The sequence below is a fragment of the Spea bombifrons genome, chromosome 12 (assembly GCF_027358695.1).
Source record: "Spea bombifrons isolate aSpeBom1 chromosome 12, aSpeBom1.2.pri, whole genome shotgun sequence".
NCBI classification, from domain to species: Eukaryota; Metazoa; Chordata; class Amphibia; order Anura; family Pelobatidae; genus Spea; species Spea bombifrons.
In genome coordinates, this window is record NC_071098.1 from 8,846,414 (window position 1) to 8,872,684 (window position 26,271).

The 26,271-nt window shown below is 39.6% G+C and overlaps 1 protein-coding gene across 2 annotated transcripts; it reads right to left on the minus strand.

Annotated features, from left to right (window-relative positions):
• Positions 1-1,036: 1,036 nt before the first annotated feature.
• On the minus strand, positions 1,037-25,976 carry LOC128470013 (Golgi integral membrane protein 4-like). 2 transcript variants are annotated; one of them, XM_053451840.1, is made up of 14 exons: positions 25,406-25,976; positions 18,472-18,546; positions 17,839-17,888; positions 16,823-16,876; positions 15,633-15,783; positions 14,986-15,068; positions 12,345-12,455; positions 11,690-11,953; positions 10,278-10,405; positions 8,297-8,478; positions 7,383-7,450; positions 5,813-5,962; positions 5,122-5,181; positions 1,037-1,674 (listed from the first exon to the last, which is right to left on the minus strand). In XM_053451840.1, the coding sequence occupies exons 1-14, from the start codon at positions 25,590-25,592 to the stop codon at positions 1,573-1,575; spliced, it is 1,665 nt and encodes a 554-aa protein (XP_053307815.1). In that variant the 5' UTR covers positions 25,593-25,976; the 3' UTR covers positions 1,037-1,572. The 2 variants fall into 2 exon arrangements, with proteins under 2 accessions (XP_053307815.1, XP_053307816.1); XM_053451841.1 differs by lacking the exon at positions 5,813-5,962.
• Positions 25,977-26,271: the final 295 nt, after the last annotated feature.

Below are 26,271 nucleotides of genomic sequence, written 5' to 3' on the forward strand. Positions count from 1 at the left end.
ATGGTTTCCTGCTGAGGAAGAGGACCTGTCCCGTTTAAAAACCAAATCTATTAGACCAACACGCACTTTTATGAATCTACCCCAAAGTGCAGCTGGGGTCAACCAAGTTGGCTCTGTGAGGGGGATTAGTCAACTCCATATTAATGGAATTAATGGTCTTGGAATGGGATGCCCTACATGCATATAGATGTGGTGGTCAGATGTCTTTATACTTTTGGCTATATATTATATGTTGCATTTTTATTTTATTCATACTATAAATTTTACATCACGTTTAGAGAATACACGGATTGCCATAAATTTCTTCAGAGTTTAAAAACTCACAAAAGTCACTTAATGCATTTCTGCGGGACTTCAATGTTTCCCAGTGAACAGGGTCATATTGTTTTAGATGTGTTAGCAAACACCCTGACGGTATTTAGGGATGAGTGCTGCGAGGGCTGGCGCCATTTTGCGTGTCTCTTTACCTCAATCATTTGGCGCGCCCTCCGTCCCGGTTTGGTGGTTTTGTCGCAGGGGGAGAGCATTTGGTGCTTCCTGGCGGTTGGAACCTCCGGTCTGGGTTTGGGCATCCAGGGATATGACCTTCCTGAGCTGGTGTGGTGGTGGCGCTGGGAAAATCGGTGTAAGTTATTTGTTTTAGGTTAATTATCTTATTTATTGGCGTTTAGTTTTGGTAGTCATTGCACTTAAGGTTGCGTGGCAATGACTCATGTTAAATAAATAGCCTGCGGCCTTTTCAAACCCAACTATGGTTATCGTGTCTATTGTTATTTTAAGTTAAAGTGTAGGCCTAGCACAGGTAACCGAGGCTACGCTATCATAACCTTCCCTACATTTCAACCATCCTCATCCAAACAGCCTCTCACCTTCTGCCTCCGTCCCCTTATAATAATGGAATCTGCTGGTGCTCAATGTCATACATTCTCTGTTACAGCCAGGGCAATTACTTTATTGTTAATGCCTTCCCCATGGTATCATTAGCCACCATATGCACCTCTGCAGTCATATGACCGCATACATGCCCACAAACAACTCAACTTATTATTCCTTTATAAAATTGATCTTGATACAATAATAATAATTTAGAAAAACATTGTATATTGCAGAAAAGTGAGGATCACGCAAACACCTTCTTTGGGTTTACAGAAAACAAGCATATATAAAAAGTTAATCCTTAGTGTTTGGTTTTTTTTAAAACAGGTCTTTGCTTTTTCTAGAATTCCAAAATAAACATTTTTACAAGACAGACATGGAGAGGACAGAACTAGAATGTTTATAGCACGATGTAATCCAAAATAAACATCTTTTAATTTACAGTTACAAAAAAAATAAAAAAAAAATAAAAGTTAAAGTAAAAGAAAGGTCTGGCAAATTTTGAAAAAAAAAATGCTGAATTTTTCACCAATAGAGGTATGTAGGCCCCTGATGTCAGTTCTATGAATGCTAAAGTAGACCGTGTTGCTCGTACATCCAAGCACAGGCTTATGGTTCTTAAAGATGTTCTTCTAGCTCCATCCCAGGTCACTATGTACGCGGATACCGCAGTTACAGTCAAGTTCAAGTAAGAAGTCAGTAATATTCATGTCTCCTGTTTCCATCCTGCTTATCGGCTTCTCTGTGATCTTGACCCAAGTCTTCGCCATTTTCCAGTTGCTCACTTTCACGTTCCTCCTGCCAGAAGAAAAATAAATAAATAAATAAATAAATAAAGCATAAAAGTAACAGGTCCTTGAAAAGTCATGTAGATTGTTTTTTGTATTGACTCGAGGTAGTAGATGACCACTCGTCGTTCAAAAGAACAAAGGGATCAAATCCTTAAACAGCTACAGACACTCCAATCCACAGACAGAACACGAATATCGTTTACTGATACACCAGTAAAAGGTTGAGCTTCATACCCTTGTCCTCATTTTGGTTCGAAATGCGCCAACTAAGTTTTGACAGGTTTCATGTAAATTATAGATTCTAGATTTTTGAGACGCAGAACTGGATGATCGGGTCCAGGGCTAACTCTCATTATCCACAGATAGCCCATATCACCGCATAATATAACGCAGCAACACAAATAGTTAATAGTAAAGAGCCCTAGGCAGGTTACCAAATGAAGCCCTCCGTCTGCTCCGGCACACGTTCTCACAGGAGCGACAATACATTTTCTTATCCGGTTTCCTATGGCTTAAAGTAGCATCTCATGCAGCACCGAAAAAAGCCTAAAAATACCCTGTGAGCTCTGTGTACATCGCAGAATTCAAACGCATTATAACAATGTGATATTTCCGTTACATTAGGCAATGTAGAGTTGTGCCATACTGAGACAATAGATAAAAAGCAGGCAGAACAACACATTTCAAATAAAAATGAGAAATAAAAATCAATCAACATGCTCTCTGCCCGCATGGAAACCAATGAGCGGAATAAAAACACACCATTCAGCGGGCTTAAAAAAATCCTTAAAAAACCATTCGTTCCAACAATTCTTCTAAGTAAAATTCTTCTATAAAACAATAAAAAAAATATATATATATATAAAATTTTAATCAGAAAATTAGTTGCTGACCACTATACAAGTCCCCAACTAATTTTTGCCTTCAAGCAAGCAAAATATTAAGGAAACGAGTGCCATTTTTAACCAATCTTGCGTTCCTAGGTAAATGGAGATGCCGAACAGCCATGCACATTGAGCAGTTTTCCTGTTCTTCACTCAGCAATACAACAACGCAGCTGCTCTCTTCGCCGAACACCGATGCGGAACCTTAATCTTTTTGGGTAGAACGCGTCAAGAACGCGCAGATCACCAGACATTTCCTGGCTTATTTCTTTACAAAACGTATTAGATTATCAGGCACTTTGCCAAGGATACATATGGCAATTTTTCTTTCCGCAGAGCTTGCTTTTAAAAGGATAATTGCTTGTTTGTTTGTTTTTTTTATATTCTTCCAAATACCATAAAGACTCCCTTATGTGTTTTGTGATGCTGTAAAAAAAACCCAAAGAAAAAATAAATGCAACATAATACTATAAAAGTAACAAATCTTTATCATCTAAAGACCAATATAGAAAATATAAAAAAAATACCCAAAAGATTGTAATGCAGAATATTTCTACAGATGCTGATCTTGTAAGTAATCCACCAAGAACTCAAAATCATATAATTTCGAAAGCACCTCTGAATTCATGGAATTTTAACTCCTATCCCCAAATCTCTGGGGTCTACCTTAACTGCAGTACCCACAAAAGCTCACTATACAATACTAGACACATACTCTGCTTGCCATACAATGAATTAGAAAAAGAAGAGTTGCTAAAATCATGAGAAACTTCCTTACAAGCTGAGAACCATTCGGCCCATCTAGTCCGGCCATTTTTCCTGATGTATGGGTTTAAACCAGTCTATGGCCGGGTCTTATAGTGAAGAAAGCTTTAGGTCTATCCCATGCCTCTTTAAATTCAGAAGATTTGAAATGTGGTGTTATCACCATAGCAAAAACTGGAATAAATCAGCAGCATTTGATTGGTTGCTATGGTGATAAGAGCATATTTCAATTTGTTTTATAGATCACTCGCCACAGAGGTTTTAGAACATCCTTTTTATTTTCAATATCACATTAATGTTCACCCCCCACCCCTTTCAACATTCTGTACTAGGAGCAAGGGTCTGAAACCGAAGAAGACCACCCCACTCGCCACCCAGACGTTCCACTCCGTCAGCCTTTAAATTCTCTTAACTTTACAAGGCAACCCACCACCTTCTCTCTCGCTCGCACATGTTACATATATTATAATCCAACATAACCCTGCACACAGTCTCAGGAGAGTAGATTCATACCTGGGTGCATTTTCAAAGCAAGGTCCATATACAAAAGTCCTCATGATAAAAACGTCGATGCAATATTTTCCCCCCAGCTTTAAGCCCCGCGAGTGCCTCGTTTTATGGATATTTATCTATTGTTGGAGTTGCACCAGAGCTTTATTTTTGTTCCCGTTTTGCCTGAAGGTTGAGTGAAAGACCACTGGAAGCGTGTCTATAACTCTCGTTCTTGTCCAAACATTTGTTCCCCTTGTATATCTTTATTTTATGCAGATGGCCGTTTCCACAGCAGACTTGGGAACAGAAATGGTTACGCAGCAATCAGATAACAGCAGGCACGCAATGCAATTTCTGAATGCAGACCGTTATGTGTTCTGAATAAAATCTATTGTAGAACAGACTCGTGAGCAAGCTGGGAGCATAACCATGCGCACAGAGCCCTCACCTTGCTTAAAAAAAGAAATGTCCCCAAAGCATTAAATGTTTCAAATATGACAGGCACATCAGAGGCAATCAAAAAGGTTACTCAAGGTAATGGGATTGCTTGGTTAATTTCCATCTCTACAATTTGGATCCAACAATCAAGGGTAACAATCAGGGAGAATACAATCAAAATAGGATTTAGACCTCGCATTTTTTGTTTGTCTTTGGAAGAGACGCTCCCTGCAGCCACCCTTCCTTTTCATGTCTGCGGTTGCCGTCTTTAGATATCGACGTTTAAAGATAGGAAAGCGTAACAAAGCAGACTGCTTGCTTTTTACAGCAAACCTTTGTTGAGATGGAATAGGCGTTGAGGTCACGCGAGTTGGATAACAATGTCTACCGTCCCTGTGTTAGAAAATATCTTTGAAATGTTTGCTGTGGTCTCAACGGTCGGTAAACAGAAGTGCGAATATCTGGAGAGCAGCTCAGAAGTAACTTATCGCCGTAATATTATGAGACGTGCAAGAGACAGGGGAATAGTCCTTTCCTTTTTTATATTCCTTTTCATGTGTTTGGCTCTCACATACGCTTTGTGAGTCTCACTCTTTCTACAAATCTCTTTCTCTAGAGCGATACTCTCTCAAATAAGAGGTTCAGAGAAGATGAATAGGGATGGAGGGCTTATATTGATCACAAATGCTTTCCGCCTTTTCCAAACTGGAAAATTCTGAAAATGGAAAAAGAATGATTTCTCTTTTTCATGCCAAGCTCCTTATCAGTGCTATACGGAGTTCACGTGTGTTTTGAATAGAACCACAAAAGCCCCATGGCAGAAAATCAATGCCTTATTACTCCCCCAATACATCTCAGGATCCATTTGTTCTTACATTGTCTTGTTCTTGATCATCTTGATATGGCTCCTCTTGTTCTTCTCTAACCTCTGGCACCTGCAACACAATTTAAGAGAATGTGTTGTGATTAAAGGTTCCTGCTTCTATATCTGGACACATTGAGGCTGTCGGAGCTCCTGTGTGTTATGGTGACGAACCAAAATGTCGACCCTATGCCTGGAGATGTGTCTCCTAATAATCTTTCAAGTATAAGTATAAGTACTGGAGTCCAGCAGCCTCCCCTACAGAGTGATTCTGTGTTGAAGACTCTCCGAAGCCATTTGGCCCCTTCCACCTCCATCATGGGACACTTTCGAGTTGTTATGGCACAGAGGGTCACAGCAGGGTCCATTCAATCACGGCTGCGGCACTTTTAGCTTTCCATTAATTAATCGAAACAACGTATTTTCACCGATAATGCAAACATAAGTTCCCTTTTAATTCATATCATGTTGCGATTGCAGGATTTGTATGCCGACCAAAGTGAATGCCCACCATGCCTTGTTGAATTTATTATGGTTGCCAAAAAAACCAAAGCGCCTGAAATTCCCTGTGAACCGTTCTCCCGACAGCATCGCGGTGATATTTTATACGATTAAAATAATGGAACTGAAGAAGTAACTCGCATGCTGACAAGTCCAGCTGTAAGCGTTTTAAAGATCAGTTTTAACCTTTGAAGGACGTGTACCTTATGTTTGTTCCCTGCCAAGTGCTGATCCTGTTCATTCACACCCTCGGCTTTCACCTCAAAATTTGTCTGATCTATCTCGGCCTCTTCAAACTCATCTTCCCCTGGATTATTGGGATCTATGGCAGGATCTCCAACAGCCTTTATATTCTGAAGGTGAAATTAGTCATACTTTGATGATGAAAAATAAATTGCACCAGTTTTTCTCTCAAATAATAAAATAATGCTCTCTTCTAGAACACAAGAGGTTAAAACCTACTTCTAACAGCACACTCCTCACGGCATGCTGGAAATCTACGCGTGGTTAATTTCAGTTTATTAAAAATGGAACATGATTTGGTCTCTGTAGGCCACCATACAGAATGCACAATGTTCACTATCAAATTAAAACTCCTGGTTTTGATTGGACAGCATCACACTGTTCTCCCCTGCAGACATATCCGATTGGCTAATTCCATGCAGACTCGGCATCCCCGGGTTGGATCATAAACATGACATAAGTAGACTTCTACAGTATTCATTAAAATACCCTCGTCTATAAATAAAAAAACATTGAAAAAGGTATCAAGAGCTCAGACAAAGTGTCTTTTTGGCATGCTAGATATCACATTTAAATGTTTTTTTAATCTTGTGGGTTCTTTCCATTTGCATTAGATTGCTGTCTATACCCCCCCAAACTTTTTAATAAATAAATAATAATCTTGCAAGTCATTACCCCCAGGAACATGTTTTCACCGTCTATGAGCCCATTGGTACAGCAGACTCTGACCAATAACAGAACTCATTTTCCTAGACAGGTATGGACTCCAAATGATACAAAGAAACAAATAAGTTGATACAAGGAACCATAACTCAAAACCCACAAGTGTAACTGACAATACCCCCGTGGGTGTCCGCTACTCTTTTCCATCATTCCAGCAGTCATCTAGATATGCTGTGTCTGAGGTGGGACCCTCAGCGGGGAGATCTGGTCATTCTACAATGGTCATCTGATCTAAGACCCCCCATTCCATTTCTGCATCTCTGGAGATTGCATAATTCCACCTTCTACATCCCGGTCTTTACTTCTACTCTTCCTATAAATACTTTTCTAAAGCCACATGACCTCCAAGAAAATGCCGTACTGCCTGTACCTTTATGTATTTAAGATGAAAATCAGGAAGGGCAGAGCGACCGCCAGCGAAGGTTATTAATCTCTGACCGGTGTGCGCCTTCCATATTTTCTAATATATTAAAAGCATCATGAGATAGAAGGAGAGAGGTCATTATTAAAACACCAAGCCCACAGCCAACAAAACACTGTAGTCGCAGGGGCAAGTTAAAATAAACACACAATAAATATATACCTACGTAGATTTAACTAACCTAATAACAAAATGTGTACGTAATGGGGAAATGCATGCAGAATAGCTCAGAACCCTTAGACGGAGCCTGATGGGGTTAAAGCGCTCTGCGTGTTGGTGCAAGTCGCATATCTGCAGAATCGCAATAAGCCGAGCGTTAACAGCGCGGCGTCTCTGGGGTGAGCGGCACAAGCCAGGAGCTGCATTGTAATGGCTCTCACACTCACCGATGGTTCCCGGCCTACGTGCTGCTTCGGAGACTGCGGGTTTTCTTCCCTGTCAATCATCCCAGCATCTGCGAGAAAGTGATTAAATTATTAAATCATCCCCCCTCCTCCTCCCCACCACTTTAACATGCACGACAGGACACACACGCACACACATACGCTGCCAGCGTGTCTACAGCAGGGTTCTGTGAAACAAACCGATCATGCAGCCAGTTCATTAAATAAGTAAATCGGGGGAGGGGCAATTAAAAAAACTAATAGAACTTAATAAAAGTTAAGAACTAAAGCCGATCTGCTGCTTTATCCAGATCGTTACAATTTCATAAACCAAATAACCAGTCTTTACAGATTTAAACAAGATTATACACACACCTATAAATTATATTATAATTATATATATATTATTATATGCGTGTGTGTGAGTGATAGCACAGAGATACAAAGAACAGCAAACTACACTATGTCTACTTAATGAAAAGTCTTAGAATTATGTGAAGTTTTAGATCATTAGAAGAGATAGCCTGCCCTGGAGTGTTATTTCTCATTAAGTCATACACAGGGAACTCCCGCTGGCTTTGCTCTCCGTGGTACCAGCAAACAAGGTACTAACATTTTTTGGCAGCAGGTAAAAATGATCAGAGATAAAAAAAAAAAAACAAACAGGATACGTTAAAACTTTGACAACAAAATTAATAATGTTAGGACATCCAAGGGCATAAACTTCTTGGAAGCTACATCAAAGCCCTACTGGGTACATAAAACAAATGAGGCTTGTAATATTTCTGATGGCGATTTGTACACAATACTGTTACTTTACCATTTAATTTGCAACCTGAAGCTTCAATAAATCAATAAAGCTAATTTAACCCAATGTTCACTTTCTCTGACCCCACTGTGCAACGTTTTAGCCTTACCCATTTCTAGTTCTTCATCCTTAGCATCCTGGTTGCCTGCTGGGTACCCAGAGCGTCTGCCCCAATTGACCGCTGGTATGTCATCACCCGCCGCTTCTGGCTTGACATCTTTGTCTGGTATTTCATTGCCTTCTTCTTCTTCCGTCATCCTTTCATTTACCTTCTTAACTATATCTTGCCAGCTGCACCAGAAATATAAAGCATTAGCCAGACGTGGCAACCGGAAAAAGTATAAGTTATGAAATCTTATTCAGTAAGTGTGTGAATAGACCAAAAGGCAATACAATAATGTATAATAACCGTAATACAAGTATCAAAAAGAATGATTGTAAACTAAAACATGACATTTCTGATCACACATTTCTTTTCATGGAAAATCCAATACAATTGACAAATTAGAAACATGTGTCTAGCCAGTGCAATAAAAAGGATGCCAGTGATTTAACGTTTACTTAGGATATTTTTATTATTATTTATTTCCTAATTTGTGTGAGCTAAACAGATAATGGGAAAGGGGATGAGGAGTAGCTGTGTTAATGTATATGTGTAGTACTGCTCATGTACCGTATATAGGGTTGTGTAAGTATATGGTGTTGGACTGTATGCGCACATGTGTATAAGCATGTGTGAACATATGGTGTGAGCCTTGATGGTAAGGGGAAGAGGGGATAAAGAGTATACGTAAGTGCACTAGAGGGGCCAAGAAATAATTCACCTACACGCCACTAACCCTACACACAACACTATTTTACTTATCCAGTTCCCCTAATTATATTTTATTCAAAGAACATGAGAAATAATATATACCATGCATAAAAAAAACAAAAAAACTGTAAAATGGCACTTTTTTTATACTGTTCAATGTCAAATGTACAAAAGTTTCAGATGATCACAATAGCGTGGAATAGCGTGCCAAAAATAAATAAAAATAAGTAGCTATTAAATAGTTTTACAAATTATTTTAGGATTGCAGCACTTTCCCAGTTATTTGACATCCCTGTGCTCTTTTAAAAACATTAAAGCACATATAAGAGGATTACACTAAATAAATACATTTTCAAAAGGCATGCAACCAGAACCCCCAGAAGGGATGATGGCTGCTTAATTAAACAAGAAAAAAAAGTTAAAAAAAAAATAAAGATTGAGCTCAACTTTTTAAGCTCTTCAATTAAAAAGAATTAACCATGGCTTTTGATTTCACTCTTGCTGTGTCAACAAAAAGAAAGAAAATAATTAAATAAAAAAGGTTCATGTTGAAGACTGGATAAAAGGGCTTTGAAACAAAACACACGGCCTTGTCAATTTGTTCACAAAGGGAAAAAGTCCTCATCCCGTGTTTAATGGCCAGGAAACAATCAAATAAAAAGGTAGTAGTGTTGTCTTATTGCTAAACACAGAGCAGCACAATCATATCCAATTATAAAAAGTGTAGCTGTCATTAATAACAATTAAATAAATAAAAAAGATATGGTTTATATGTTGTGTTAACATTTTTACAATGCACCTGCAGCTTTTAAAAAATCTTTACTAAAAACATATAGACAATAACACTAGCTGAACCCAGAATATATGTTTTGTAACTTTATATTTTATTTTAAATTATATTTATACGGGGTGGGGTGGGGGTGCAATTAGTCACAAGTACACCACAAATCTTATTGCCTTAATTGGGAACTTCCCAGGACAGGAAGCTTTCCCTCTCCTGGGGAGTTTTACAAAGGGTGGGGCTAGTTGTGCTTAGAGATAGCACTTGTTCTGGATGGAGGAGTGGCTAGACCCAGGCAGCCTTAAGTGGGCAGGAAGTAGGACCGTATATGGACAGTAATGGGTGTGGCCAAGCTCCACTAGCCTGCCTGCAGAAAGAGGACACCGACCTGGAGACCCAGGGCTTCATCGGGAGACTTTAGGTTAAACTTTTAACATTCCCAAGTATGCTTATTGCCAACCGGTGACAATGAGAGAGCATGATCCTGCCACACACCTCTGAATAGGCACCTGCTTGTTCACAGTCAGTGCATGGCCCATAGGTCCTTCTTTATTTAAGGCAGCTTGCAGTCTATGACCATATTGCCGCTCTTCGGACAGATGTATTGTTGCTTCACTGACCTCCTACAATTATAAAGCCATTTTATTTAGGTTAATAATAAAAGTATAATAATAGCATAAGGAAAATAAACACATTGTATTAATATATATATGGACAGTACTGGCGTAAAGTGCTAACTGAACAGCCACAATGGAAAAAAACGCAATGTTATCAGTAATCGCTCCGCGCTTACCCCATTACATAACACTAGTTCAATAACACTATGGCTCATTATATTTGTATAATTTGGAGAGACACCAAGACAGGCATGTTATCAAACACAAAAGTGTTCTATTACCTGTAACAAGTGTCTGACATTTTGTATGCTATTATTTTTTATGGTTTCCATGCAGTACAGTAGCGTTGGACCAAGTTGTCAAAATACAGGAAATAATATAACAGCAATTTTACCATCTTAACTCAAAATCAAAAAATAAATAAATAAAAAAAAAAAAAAAAAAAATCACATAATTAACAAGCTGCCGGCACAATTTGTAATGGGCTTTAGAATGTTTCAACCAATCATTTTGTTCATATCATCTTCCTGCTAGGGCTGGATTAAGATTCCTAAAATATATATATATTTGACAAGTCCCCCCACCCGGCCCACAACCTTGAATATGGAATGCTTTCTTTAATGTCACTGCACAGAAGAAAGCAGTTAACCTTAAGGTTCTACACAAGATTGCCTTAAGATTGATGGAGCCCCCAATGTCATTACTCTGGGGTCCCTTGATCATCCTTCCATCTTTGGTCCACCTCTCTTCTGAAGCCCTCCAAATGAATGTGTTTTTAAAAGTCTGTCATCTTTTTTAACATACTACGTTATATTTTGGAGTTACGTGCCCCCATCCCTTTCTATGTCTGACAGTAGAAACACAGAAGTAACGAAACTGTAAATTGTGGTTCATGGAACGCTGTTGTGTAGAATTAGGATAGCATGTTATTGCGCTGTATAAGGAGGATGCTTTTTATAGTCCATTTCACTTAGTTTGCCATGTGTGTTGCTTTTTGTAGCTGAACATAACTTTTGTTACATATTATACTTTGTTTGCCTAACTTTAGAGAAATTTTTAAGTTTACAGGCCTAGTTCAATAACCTATTCCTCTGTGCTTCACAAGGAATTACCCTTTATTCATAAAGTCAGGATATAATCCCGGCTGACATACTGTCTGTTCATTTTTTCTTCTATTCTATGGCTTTATACATTAGCTGAGTCTTAATGACGGTGCAAACAAAATGATATCAAAATGCATCACCCACTCTTCTGGAAGTGAAAGCATTAAATAACAGTAACAGCATTTACCTCTTTTGGACCTTGCAGGCTGTTGACCGTCCGGGCGAATCTCATGACATGGTTTTCGCTTTTGTTTGGTGTCCCTGGCCTTGGGGGAGTTAAACGCACAGACGGACTTTGAACCAGAGAGTTGTCCTGCGTAGCGGAGTCCAGCAGACCGCTTGGAAGTGTCTTCGCAGGCAGCGTTTCACCTCCGGGGATCTGGAGATCCGCTGCAGACTTATCATTGCCCGGTAGCTTCTGAGGCGCTTGAGTGTCAGCGACTTTATAACCCTAAAGGATAAATAAACGCAGGTAGACTTAAAAAGAAGCCATGACAGGACACAAAAAAAAGAAAAAAACGTATTTTTCCACCCGAGGGAGCACAGACTTTGTGCTATTTTTTTGAAGGCCAGAGTTATTATATATCTTTACATTGTAAACCTTTTTTAGGTTTTATTTTTTTTATATATATATATATATATATATATTAAATATATTAAAAAAATTAACATTAAAAATATTTACAATTGAAATAAATAGGAAGCAGGATTGTTAAAGCCTTTTTCTGTACCAATATTAAAAAATTAATGTGCTAATAATATTTACCATAAACAGTGTTTTTAGCACCACTTAACGTTTACAAAACAACAATTCTTCAGAAAAATACTCCGCTTTCTGATACCTTTTTAGCGGCGGTTAGAAATTGATGGTTTTCTGCGCGCGTCTCATGGTCCTTGAAACTTGGCATTTTTTTCAAAGCATCTTTCAGCTGACGGAATTCCTCCACCTGGGCCTAAGAAAAGGATTGTAAGATATTGCATTTCGGAAACCACTTTGAACACCGTATATTTTACAAGCCCAATAATTCCCAACACAATATTATCTGCTCAGCAACTCAGGCGGACATAATATACGGTTTGGGTTATTCTGGAGAAGAAACCTCTAGAACTGGGTGATGAGGTGGAGTTCTGGCCATTGAGTTATCTTGACCATTCCTCTTAAAAAAAGGAAACATTCACATCCAAGATTAAATCTTCATTGAATCCAGCACTGAAGAATGAACTATGGCTTGAGTTACTATAGCAAATATTTAGGGGGGGGGGGGTTCTAAGTTATTCAAATATATATTTTTTGCAGCATGCACCAAAATCCATGCCAAGGCCAGGTATCAAGTATTCTGATGGTTGGTCTAAAAAGTGGTGTTCTCGCCATGGTAACCAGTGGACTGTATCTGCTGAATGCACCATTCATTGTCACAATGATGGTAAGACTGGCAACATTAAACTACACACACACACACTGTGGTGTATACATAATATGCCAAACACGTGTAGGGGTGTAACAATCATGGTCGCAGGGTTCATAACGAAGGCCGGGCATGCCACTCTTGGGGGCCCGGGTGACCCCTGTGACTGCCTCTTGAAAAGCCGGTAGCTGAAGGTAGCTGAAAGATACAGGCAAGCTGTTTGGGGGCTAAGATGGCACTGAAAAGCTGTTTGACGACTAACATGGCACTGTTTGACATGTTGCTTGGTGAAGTTGGGGGGGGTTCAAATTATGCATGCGATATGCATACAGCACAAGATAAAGCACTAATTAACCCCTTAAGGACAATAGGTGGTCTCTAAACCCATTGAAAACAATGCATTTTGTCATTAAGGGGTTAAGGTCTGCGTCTTTACATCAGGAAAAAATGGCAGACTAGATGGGCTGAATCTGTCGGCTTAGCTCTAGCTAGCACGCTTCTCATCCATGCAAGTAAATGCACATTGGGTTGCCCATCTCTATTATTAAATAGCAACGCATGCATTTTAGACATAAAACGGTTAATTTTGATGAGTGATTAGACTCCGATCCTTAATTCCTCAGCCACTAAATAGAAGCATCACAGCATTGACAAGAAAAAAAACAAATCATGCGCCTACACTCGAAGAACGCTTTCAATGTTCCCACAAACTGAAGTCAAATATTTGCTGCTGCAGAAAGTGTAGAAATGTACTACGCCGCGCATGCACAAAATATTTCTCCAACAGTGCATTCAAAAAAAAGGGGATTTGTTTTAACAGCGCAAATCTTGAACTTAAATGAATATTGATAACCGTGTACACAAGACGTGATGGTTTTCGTAACATGGTGAATGTTAATTCAAAGAGATTGATATATATACAGAAAGGAAAAAAAGAGGATTATTGATGGAGGGAGGAAAAAGGTGATGAACATTGGGCGAGAGCAAGGATGCGGTGAATAATAATCACGGATAGACGGGAAGGAGGGTACGCAGGCTTAATAACGATAGAAGCGGTTTGGTTCGTAAAGGTTTCGATTTGATACACAGATGGGAACAAGGAATCTTTAGACATTAAGATTCTAAATGTCATAGGGCGAGTATAAATAATAATAATAATAATAATAATAATAGTATTTATGATCAGACAATGAACTGCATTCCAGTTGGGTTGCGTTAAGGTTCCTTCTGGTCTTTTAGGATCAGTTTAATTCTTAAAAACTGTAATCATGAAGTATTATTATTCATAAGGAACGATGATGTATCAGTTTACTTTCATGCGTGGTTACGTCTCTTACTATAAAGCAACCTTAACTTTTTGTGATGGCCCAAGTAATGCCCTTGTACATCATCTATAAGAGTGCTATAAATTAATATTCAGTATAAGGGTATACATTTATTACAAACCTTGAACATAATCTTGCCCAATACAATCCGATTTTATGAAGGCCTAATGTCAGCGGCATGGACACCATGCCGGATACAGCAACCATATTTATGTCTCCTGGTGTAGAGCTTATTTTTTTTTTATCAAGGTCATGCCAGGTTAAACGCTTTTTAGATGAAACCTGTCAAAAATTACATTTAAAATACATCACTGGCGCTTCCTGAACTATACATATAGAGATTTATGACTCTGGTGCTGCCTGGGAGATCAGTGATTAAGCCTACACAATTCTGAGTGACAGCCCAAAATTGGGTGACCGGGTAACCTTTTACATTAGAAAATCATCCTTTATGTTCTTCTACAGCTCAGTATCCGTCCAATGAAATCTTTTCAGGATAGCTGCTAGACTTCAGTGAAATCTCAAATAAAAGGTGACCCCCCTCTGAACATACAGTAAGAGGTATAGAGAAGAAGCATGGCTGTTCCTGCTTGTCTTTTGGTGTTTTGGGGAAGTTATTGTAGTTCCTGCTGCACACAATAAAACCCGTGATGCCTAACCCTGGAAATGGGAGGACATTGATGGCTATGACCCAACATTGTGAATGACCCAGACACTTTAAGCACGCAGGATAGTGTATATCGTCTCTTCACCTGAGCACCGAGGAGCTGTGAGTGGACATCCAGGTGAGCTTTCCGGAGCAGCTTACTTTCTTCACGTAGTTTAGATATAGTATCTGGAAACAAAATAGATGGATACATGCGATCAGAAAAACATTTTTAAGTGGCTGCTGACTAGACGCACTAAGTAAGTATATTATTAGTATTTCTCCATAATTAGCTAGGATTTTTAGATTGGGTTTATATGGTGTTTAATTGCCGTTCACATGCTTTAATTTTCTCCAGTTAGTGCTATACATGGGAGGAGGCTGTCAATTATCTCACAATGGTGATCTTAAAAGTCAAAATTACACGTTTAGCACAAACAACCTGCTGCCGGCACTTCCACCGGGGCTTCTATGACTGAGCACCTGAAGGGCACGTCACCGGTGGGGGGGCAGGTTGGAAAATAAAAGGATTACAAAAAATAATTTTTATTAAATATGAAAAATAGTTTACATGTGAAATAATATTTACTAGTAAAAAACTTATTTCTTATAGGGTAGTCTTATATTCAGGTTTTTTCTTTTTTCCTAAATTAATATTCAAATGTTGGGGGGGTTGTCTTATAATCAGGGTCATCTTATAATTGAGCAAATGTGGTATTTAAAAAGAGGACAGATTTGCTGGGGGGGGGTTACCTTGCAGTCCAGAGACGGAGCTGTCCTTCTCCCTCTGCAGTTGAGAGATCTTTTGATTGTGGTTTTCGATTGTTTTTCTGTGTTCTAGTTTCAAGTTGCTGTGCTCAAACTGTAAATCATTAAGTTGCTTCTTAAGCTCATCGTGCTGATTCTAGATGATGAATGAGAAGAGCAAAATACGTATGATCCTCAAATAAGATTTTATAGACGAGGAGGAAAAATTATGAACCAGCGCCCACCCATCTCCAGAGGAATCCCCACCACAAAAAGGTCACAAAAGATTCCATACTCCATGCAAACAGCACGTTGTGTTGGCGCCAACTTCCTTCTAAAGCAATTCCATTTCCAAATAAGCAGAAACATGATTAGGGAGAAGTTTTGGATTTGAAAGAAAAGACAAAAAAAAAAAGCGTACATGTTTTTCATGCAAATCCTCATTTTAACTGATTGGCCGTTTGACTTACAGAATCAATTTATACGGTCTGTGTAATTTTTATTATTGCAACTTGTACACAAAACAAAGAAAAGTTCAGGGGACAAGATGCTCTTTGGACCTTCAATAAATTAGCTTAGAGTTGATGAATACACTTTGCCCTGGACCAGCCCGTCCAGTTACCAAGGTTACAACAGAAAAATAGCTAGATAGGATGATTGATTGACAGATAAGCCACTGGCTTCATACCCCTGGGTAGCTGTCAAAAGGGTTATTAGTCACATTTTGGCTTTGCATGTGGGCATCAAATCCTTGTAAGCACAGATAGCAAAGGTCTAAAAGCATTTACTCTGCCGAAAGGCTTTATTACAAACCAAATTGGGTTGGAAGAAAACAAAACAAAATCCACATGAAGTCCAAGGTTGTCACAGTGGTTTGGTGTGGCGGCACAGTACTTTAACTCCACAACCACAGCTTCATCAGCACGCTATGTTTACTTCGTCTTGCTTGTTTTATTATTAATAATATTATCCAATTTTTTTAATTTACCAGCTATGGGCTGGGGCCTGTAATATATGTCCAATGACACACATAGATGTTTGAGAAGGGAGCACGCTGTTCCCAGCACATTGCAGGGTCGATAGACGTGTCCGTTGAAACAATTCAGGACATATTTACATAACCAGAACCTGCAGTTTTGTAAACACACCCTAGCAGCGTTACCGCCGGCATACGAAGAAACAAACGGAGATCTTACCTTTAATATCTTGTGCTGTGAATTTAAAGCCCCATACCGATTCATAGAATCTTGCTGCAACAAAAAAAAGTAACTTGTGAAACAGGGGATTCCCAGCACCGTGGACCACTTTAAATATGCTGATTAAGCACATTATATTTACTCGCTGACAGGTAAATATCAGTTAACCAGAAAAACCAAAAAGGTTTGAGGACTTGTGCACATAGGAAACACTTCAGCCTAGAAGGTTCTCCGCCATCTATATAAACTACTTCTAAAGAAATTCCCCCCCCCATGTCCCATTTACAGGTAAGTGGGAAGACCTGCTCAGATCCTTAAAGGCCAAGAGTAGGACAAATCGTGTACCCTGATCCATGTTAGCTCTACTGCCACTGCAACTCAGGAAACATCATAAAACTATAACATTCTGGTACAGGGCCCGGCTTTCTTGAGTAGAATGATGCCTGGACCAGCTGGACAAGAGGTACCGAGGACTTTTTCCCCCAGATTTGATGAGGGTGCCCATCAATACTTTTAGTTGAAGGGACACGCAACTATATAAAGAGATGCGATGCTCTTCCGCCATGCTGCAATGCCACCATCCACTTACAAACACTCCCGGATAATGTGATATTTACCTTGCTTTGTATGAAACAACACAATAACACTTTATTTTCAAGAGGTTATTCCTGTTATTTTGAGTAACCCACACGATGAGACATTATGAGCAGCTGATGTCTATTGGGAAACACAGGCGGCCCTCGCCCAGTATTGAAAGCGGAGGGTATTTCTACATACTAGACATGTTTGGTCAGAAAGGGTACCAGCAGCGCCTGTTCCAGACTGAAACATCCTACAGCCGGAGATGACTCATTCCAACGCAACACAAAAATATAAAAATCTTCAAAGACGACGGATAACTCTCCCCAAGAGACGGCCTTTCAGAACCAAAACATCCGATCTTTGACATCATGATGCATAAGCGGCGGTTGTCTATGGCTTCTCCCATGAGTTATCTATGAGGATAAATCGCTTACCTTCTCCTTATTTAACGCCTCCTGAGCTTCTAGTTTATAAACTAAAAAGTCTGAAAAAAGAAAAAAAAAAAAAGAGAGAGAGAGAAAAGGGAAACATTTTAAACCAAGAGATTACCAGCAATCTTCATACATGATCACAATGTGAACTTAATTAACTTGTGACAGTTGTTACTCAGAACTTTCAAAAATTCCATCCGTTATAAAGGTGGGAGCTTTCTGCAGTTCAATTATTTAATAAAACTACCCCAAAAGGGCTGAAAATTCCATGGAAAACAGGACAAACTTGGTAAACATATATATATTTACACAGTGTTTGTGTTTGATCACCAGCTACAAAGATGTACGATTCCAGATAAAATGTGAGTATTTGTATTCTAATCCAGAATCATAATACCGTGCTTCACTATATTTGTTAAAGCACCAATTGTGAAGTCAAATATATTTTGCAGAAGTTTTAGTCAACCTAACTTTTTAAAAAAATACACATTACAGCATGAAATGAGGAACATGCCGATGTGCCGATGCGCTAAGGTGTCACCCTAAATAAAGCCGCACGCATTACATAGCGCTGAAGGCCAGATATGCCCTCTAGAACACAGAAGCGCGACACACACAAGGAACACCTCAACCAACCTTCCTTTGTCTTCTTGTGTTCACTTCTCTCCTTTTGCAAGGAACGCTCCAGTCTGGAACGATGCTCGTACACCACTGAGGACAGAACGAGAACGATAAGCAAATGGTACAGGGGCATCTCATCCGCACATCACAGATCTGTTCATTAGTATTTTTTATTATTATTATTATTTTTTTTTAATGGGGGGGGGCATGTACCATTTCCCAAGTCATGGAAATGGTTTTATTAAATGTTGCTACTGTTGACATCAGTGTTTTTTGTTTGGTTTAGAATATTGATGTCACCAGAGTGAAAGTCTTCTTTTTTTCAAAGTTTAAACAAAATTATTCAAAAATTAGCAACATAATAAGTAAATGTTGTACAGACCTAAAAGAGTCAAAACATTTTTTAGTCTACTCATTCACGGCTATATTAGCACAGTGCATTTATACATCTAATACCAGCTTTACATCTGTGAAGTTACCGGAATACTGGCTGGATAGTAACGCCATTACTCAATACGATCAAAAACGTATCTCCCGGTGATTACATGAGATGACCTTGGACTAGAAGTTAGCAAAACAAATTTCACTCTGGTTATCAGGGGCAAGATTTATCTGCAGCCAGAAAGAAAGCTGTGAGTGGAGAAGTGAGTATGTGTGTATTTTAGAGTGAAAGCGTGTGTGTGTAAGCATGAATGTGCCACAGTGCATGTCAGCATGAAGGTGTCTGTGTAAGTGTGTGTTAGCATGAATGTTCAAATGTCTGTTAGCATGTTTATGTGTATTAACAAAAGTGTGAGGGCATATGTGTTAGTTACGGGGGGGGGTTAAGGAGTCTATGGGTCAGAAAGTGCCAGCCCTCCCATGCTTGAGCAGCCCCTGTTGCCCCCCACCCCAGTGTAGGCAGCTATAGCTACAGCCCTGGACCAGGCCTAGGACAGTAACCCTACAAAACACATCAATGGCTTCACCTCTCATGGTGATCGCAACGTTCAAGGATCACATTAGGGGTATTCGAAAGTGAGGATCCGTCGCCTTTTCTAGGAATGCTAAATTATGGCTTTTATTAATCAGAATTTTTATTTTTTTTTTTTACAAGTTCACAATGTGGAAACAGCGTTTAGATTCTGCGGTTAGTACTCTGGTATGCAGCCCTGTGTGTACGGTTAATTCAGAACAGCCTGTCTGCAGAATATCCCGGCACAGAACCGATAGAAGAAATTAATTATTTTAATACAAGATCACACGCAACGCACAAGCCAACACAATAACTTGCTTACATTTAGAGGAAAAAATATATTTGATTCTAAAAACGTTCTGCATTATTTATATGCACACATGGAAGGTTTCCCTGCTGGCTAACAGACAGATCCATTACACAAATTAACTATATTCCATGAACGTGACAGATTCTTTTCATTTCAATAAGAGGAGATCAAAAATAAGAATTTAGTAAAAAAAATTAAAAAAAATTTTGGCAATTCATGTAGCTCTTTTGGTAGAAAAAAAAATGTTGAGCTGTCGCAGCTTTTAATATAAATAAATTCATTTCTTAAAACTACCTATAGCGTGGGATTCCTGCCAATGTTCTTTTTTGGAGATAACTGGTCAAAAAGAAGACAAACTATTTTTCCTTAGAAAGCTAGGATCTGGGACAAAAAGGTGGAAAAACCGGCATTTTCAGTTTAACGAGACGCTATCAGAATATAAAATACGGTATATATGGGAATATAAAATAACTTTCCTGCGTAGGTATTTTGCTTGAACTGGAAACCAACCTTATTTTAATATATAAAGCACAATTACATACGTTTATTTAATGGACTGATCTGTAAAATGCAGAATTTGGCTCAACTACTTTAAGCATTTATTGATCTTGTAGTGATTATTAACATTGGTCTCTTTACATTACAGCAGAATTTTTGCTGGGGTGTTTTTTTTTTTTCCAAGGATGCAGCAAAGTATGAATTGTGGTTTAGGTAGCAAGCCTCTACATATAAAGAAAAGCCTCCCAATAGTCACGATATTCACAGGACAGTCCTGATCTTCAGGACTGACCTCCTTTTACAGGCAGCGAGGATTCTAGTTCGGCAAGAACAGTGTCCTATACAGTAATGGAGGTCTGAATTCCCAAAAAAAAAAAAAAAAAATAAACATGTTTCGTTCCAATAAACTTCCTTTATCTGTAGACCTGGAGGCTGCCATTGTTGTCAGTCATGTGATCATGTTGGCGACTTTCCCAGATGAAACACCATTTTCATTAGTCAGCATGGGTGATTAAGACTGAGCCATTCTATTATTTATCACAGCTTCTATGATAAAGGGCGTTTGACTGTTAGACTGGGCTAAGATAACAGAGCCAGAACATATAAATGGCTTATGTCAGCCTCCTGAAAATACCAGTATTACGCACAAACTAAATAAATAATAAAATAAATAAATAAAAAAGGGAATAGCAATTTTTTTTCATTCTGACATGATTTACAAAACAAAACAAATGTCCCCTTTAAGTCTTTCTTTGAACAACTATATAATTGCAGCAGTTTCCTTGTACGTGACATTCCTCTCCGTTTTTGTTTATGGAACCCACACCTAAAACATTATAGAGATAGCAAAGTGCCGTAAAGTGAAGATGTAGCGAATGAATTTTAATATAAAGCCATCTATACAACCAACAAACTCTACAGATCATCCTGACGCCATCAACCCATCCCCATCCAAACCGTCCTCTCCTACTGTTCCAATTCCCTCCCAACCGACTAGATTGTAAGCTCCCAAGAGCAGGGCCCTCTTCTCCTTCTGTACCAGCTTGTAATTGACTGAAGTGCTCTATAAATAAATGAAATGTAACAGAGGCATGACACTGGGTATAAAACTCTCACGAAATAAAACCATATCATTTCATATACTCTCAAACATTATTATTCACTATAATTATTATTATTCACTATAATGTTGGCATTAAGAAAGCAACCTGGAAGAAAAAATTCCATAAAACTCAACAAAATAACATTGGTTTGTTTGTTTAAAGAAAAAAAACACTTTGGCATTGTTCGTGACCCAACAGCGGCGTAACTAGAAAAGTTAAATAACATATGAATGATTTCTTGTTGGCGCTATATAAATAATAGATATTACCATAAACGATAAGATCTAGAAAGAGGGAAATGTTGGGATCTGTAATTATTATGGAAGAACAAAGATTCATGGGTTTGGTTTTTTTATATTCAGCAGCGTATGACAGAAAGGGTGTCAGTAGAAGACATCATCCATAAATAGAAGCCTCATGTAAATCTAAAATAGAATGCAAATTTAGTCAGACTTTTACAAGCAACGAAGCGTATTTACAGCACGAACTGATCAAGTTTGTTTCTTTCAGCAGCAAAACAGACAAGTGAACGCAAGCCAACAAGGCTCCATGGAACAGAGCCAAATGTGAAAGGTCGTCCCATGCTGCTGCAGGCAGAGACAATCTGGCGGGTATGCGACCCACACAGGCACGGAAAAGCCTGAGAACAGAATCTGGGACACCGAAGCGACCAAACGTATTCTGAAGATCCGTCAAACCAGCAGCTCCCATCATAACATACATCTACAATCTACAAGCGCAACGTCGGCCTTAGGTGGATCAACTTGGTGCCCGCATTACAAAACGGGAACAATAAAAACAAAATTGTTTCACAACATTACAATTCAACCAATAAGAAGCTAACAAATTAGGTTTTGAACAGCGTAAAAACACTCAAAAAAAAGGAACAGGCATGCAAGAAATGCATGCACAGAAGACAGACTACTGCTGCCTGGAGAAGAAAAATAGTGGTGAAACCTTTCTTGCTTCATCAGTAAAATCAATCTACCAATTAAATTGCCTGCTTTACACCAAACACCACAGTTACTGCCAAATGAACTTTAAGGTTGCAGAGAGTTTTTTTGAACAGAGCTGCTAGTACCCAAACCAAGTTGCCTACTGAAAAGTATTGGGCTGTAGGGAATGGAGTATGGATGATGGTGGAAACAGTACCTCCACATAGCGGACCTTTTCCTACAGATGCTCTAGCAGATGGCGTAGTTCTCTAGACAGAGCAGCTGGTAGGGGAGATACTGGAAGGGATCTGGTTTATCAAACCAAACCTCCTAGTTTTCCTTCAAGCGAGGGTTTATGGCTGAAGGCATATCATCCACTTTCCCACAGTCTTTCATCCCTCCTAAGAGTCCTTCTTCCGAAGCGAGAGGCAGCCTTTTAGGACCTGGATCCCTCTTTGCTAGGAGCTCAGAACGTCTGGTGGTCATGAATGCATCACCGGGGGGTTTGCCAAGGTAAAATATTGCGTGACACCTAGGAGGGCATCATTAGGGGTTCCTTCTCTTTAGAATCTGTGCCTTCAAGACAATAATTTTTCACCAGCCAAGTTTTTTAACTCGATAATCCTATCGTACAAGAGATCTGCCCAGATAAAAAGTACATCATTGTATTGCGTGAGGCGTGGAAAGCAGAGGAGCGGATTTGGTAAAGAGAATTCACCTCCGTTGGCTAAATGAGGTATAATAGATTGCAGCCATTCTAGACGACGTAGGAGTCTTCTTATACGAATGAAGGAGAGACGTATGGCGCTATTTCCGAGCGCTCAGACAAAGCAGCGTGTGAGAATTTATTAAGTCACTTTAAAAAATGTCTTAATATCTTTACATACATAAAGTCATCAAGTCGTAGCTCAAACCAATAGCATGGAGAGATGAAATGTGGCATAGAAATAGCAAATAATAGCAAAAAGCCATAAAACTGGTGAAAACATCCACTGCTCGAATAAACCCGAGAGAAGGGGAAAATATAAATATTAATATAACGCTTTGTAACGGTTCACAACTATTGCATCTTGAAGAGATGAGATTTCTTAAGAGACGCAAATATTTTTTTTAGAGATTTATGCCATCGGGAACTTGTTATGTTAGTGGCATAAGCCTAAAAAAAAAATTACCTTTGCAGGTTTTAAATAAGCGCAGGTTGAAGGCGCATACGAGAAAATGTTTAATACCTTCGTCCACTTACAGGGGAAATCTCACTTTTTAAACTGTAATTTGATGTTTTCAGGCAGCCATTAGCTATTGTATGCGTTCTAAATCAGTTATCGGAGCTCAGTCTACTAGACAAACACCCTGATGTCTTATACTACACGTGGTACAGCTCAGCCTCGTGACCAACGAAGGTCTATGGACCGTGTCCAATTGTGTAAACCAGGAATGGCTGGCCAGTAGTGTGGTAGCTCAACTGATCTCAGGTCATACATTGAGGGACTGCTTCAAGATACAAGCGTCTTATGTATTCCTACTAATTTACCAATACGATGTCTGTCACGATGTTCCAGATCACCATGGTTCATTTCTTCTACTTAACACATTTTTAATAAATTCATTAACTGGATACAAACCGTGGTATCAAACCAAATGCAGGGTTGCCTTAGCAGATGTCTACCATGTCCAAACTTAATAAATCGGGTCTACCTACGGTTGAAGCTGGACACCAACTATCAAACTCATTAGAAACTTTAGCATAGGACCATATCTGGTAGCGAAGCCACCATCTATATCATTAAAACAAACTATGGGGTCATCAAAGATAAATAAAACTTCCAAAACAATAATTGTGATCACAAACTATATTACTGATTAATCAGCCCCTTTAAATGTTTGTTTTCTTTAGACAACCCAGTACCCATGGCAACCTGGCACCATCTGAATAGAAAACCATGAATTATGATCTCTTTTCTTGGGCAAACAATGGATTTTCATTCAGCGATTGTTCCCAGCACATAAGCATATAAAAGATTTTTTTGAATGTAGTTAATGGTTATTGCTGACTGGTGTACTTACACAGCGTAAACACTGCCTAGATAACAGGCCTCCCACGTCCACTTCCTGAGAATATTTTTGAAAAGGCCACTTCCTTCTGTTACCCGTCTTGCGACATCATGCTTTCACAACATACATTCCAGAGGAAAATGGATCTCTTCCAGTCTGGCCAACGCTCAGAATTTTAAGCTAACAAACCTTCAGAAGAATACCGTAAAGAAGGCAGGTCGCCCAAACACAACACCACCTGCCATGCGGCCAAGAATCAGTTCCAACACAACACGTTCTAGAAACTAGTAAGGAATCTTGGTCCAACATCATCACCGTCTATAAAAAAAAATTGGCGCAAGGGTGATGAAAGCAGGTTCTCCACCAGATCCTGGACTACAAATATTGCAAAGTTAGGAGAGGAAAGATGGAGGCTGGTTGACACATGTATAAAGTAACCAACCCATGGCCAGTGGTAAAGCTTGGGCTGTAAAGCCTCAAAACACGTGCCTACTGGCTCCATCATCATCATAACTCCCAAATGTCCACATTTCTAGGGGACAGTCCCTCAAAGCCACACTTTAAAAGGTATTTGATATTTTGCATTAAGTGCCATTAACGGCACCATAGTCAACATCATGTCCAAGATCCATACCAGCCAACTTTTATTTTTATTATAAAACAAAATATTAGATATATTTATTGGAAAATGATACACTTTTAAGTTACCTATATATATTTGCATAACATGTCCCTGAGTTTTATATCACAGAATGTATCCCCTTCTAAGAATCATCATCTTATTCCTGAAGGGCACCAGCAGATACATTGTTGTGTGTGAGTATATGAATGTGTGTGAGTATATGAATGTGTGTGAGTATATGAATGTGTGTGAGTATATGAATGTAAACACAGACATGTAGAGAAACACACACTTGTTACAATGTTGTATCATCTTCCCCTGGAGTTCTAGAAGTCCTGCTGGGGGAACTTTGGAACTTCTTAAGTCCTGAGGCTCGGAGATCAGGCAGGTAATTAAACTAAAAGCCCTGGCTGACCATCAAGAAATCCGATGTGAAAGCCATTCCCTCCCCACTGACCACGGGAAACCCCTTACCTTGCAGCTGTGCAGAGAGAGCTTCTTGCTGCTGCTTGAATTTCACCGCCTGGGCTTCGGAGATCTTGGCTTTCTGGATTATGTAGTTATAGAGGAAGCCTCCACTCGCCAGCCCCAGCACGGCCAGCAGACAGAAGCCTGTGTGGAGAAGGCTCTTCTGCCTCCTGCTGCAAACCCCAGTGCCCATGGCGATCCCAACACACTGCTGCCCCCTCTCACCGTCTGATTTCACCCCAGCATGGGCACCAAGTGCAGGAAGCAGCCTGTACCCCCCTAGATCTCCACAGCAGCGGAATATGTCGCTGTATACTTCCCGGTCCAATGAACACACAGGTCCCACAGTGTACACATGAACACCCCCGGCCAAAATAAAGATCACATGTGCAGGGCATCCATGCCAGCCTGGCAGAGACAGGAGCCCCCTCGCCCCACCGCTGGCTGAACTCACATCCGAGTCACCCTCCGCCTGCCCAGCCAGATAACTTTAGCGATCCCGCACGAATTGCAGCTGCAGCAGCAGAGCCACCATCCCCTCTGCCTGGGAAATATGGAGCTGATTCAGCCCCTATAGGAGGGGGCAGACAGCCCGGATCAGATGGGGGGGGGGGTCCAGTAACTAGATCCCCTCTCGATCACTAGATCACCTACAGATCAGATCCCCCCTGAAACTTGCAACATTTTCAAAGAGGAAGCAGAGCACCCAGGGTGATTGACAGGGGGAGTAGCCAATCAAAGGCTTCAGCTTCTGTAAAGAGGGAGGGCTTTAGTCATCAGAGACCCGCAGGGCTTTACATTTAACTATTTATTCGTTGATAATTCTGGACTAACCTGCTTTATTGTAATGGCTACCAGTCTGGGCTACCTAA

What these genes read in the sequence shown, in the direction of transcription:
- LOC128470013 (XM_053451840.1), bottom strand. Translation starts at nt 25,592, where the DNA reads ATGGGCACTGGGGTTTGCAGCAGGAGGCAGAAGAGCCTTCTCCACACA. An exon ending in ACGTAGGCCGGGAACCATCG is followed by an intron (nt 5,963 to 7,382) that starts GTGAGTGTGAGA and finishes TTTCACCTTCAG; the next exon opens with AATATAAAGGCTGTTGGAGA. An exon ending in ATGATCAAGAACAAGACAAT is followed by an intron (nt 1,675 to 5,121) that starts GTAAGAACAAAT and finishes TTCTTCTGGCAG; the next exon opens with GAGGAACGTGAAAGTGAGCA.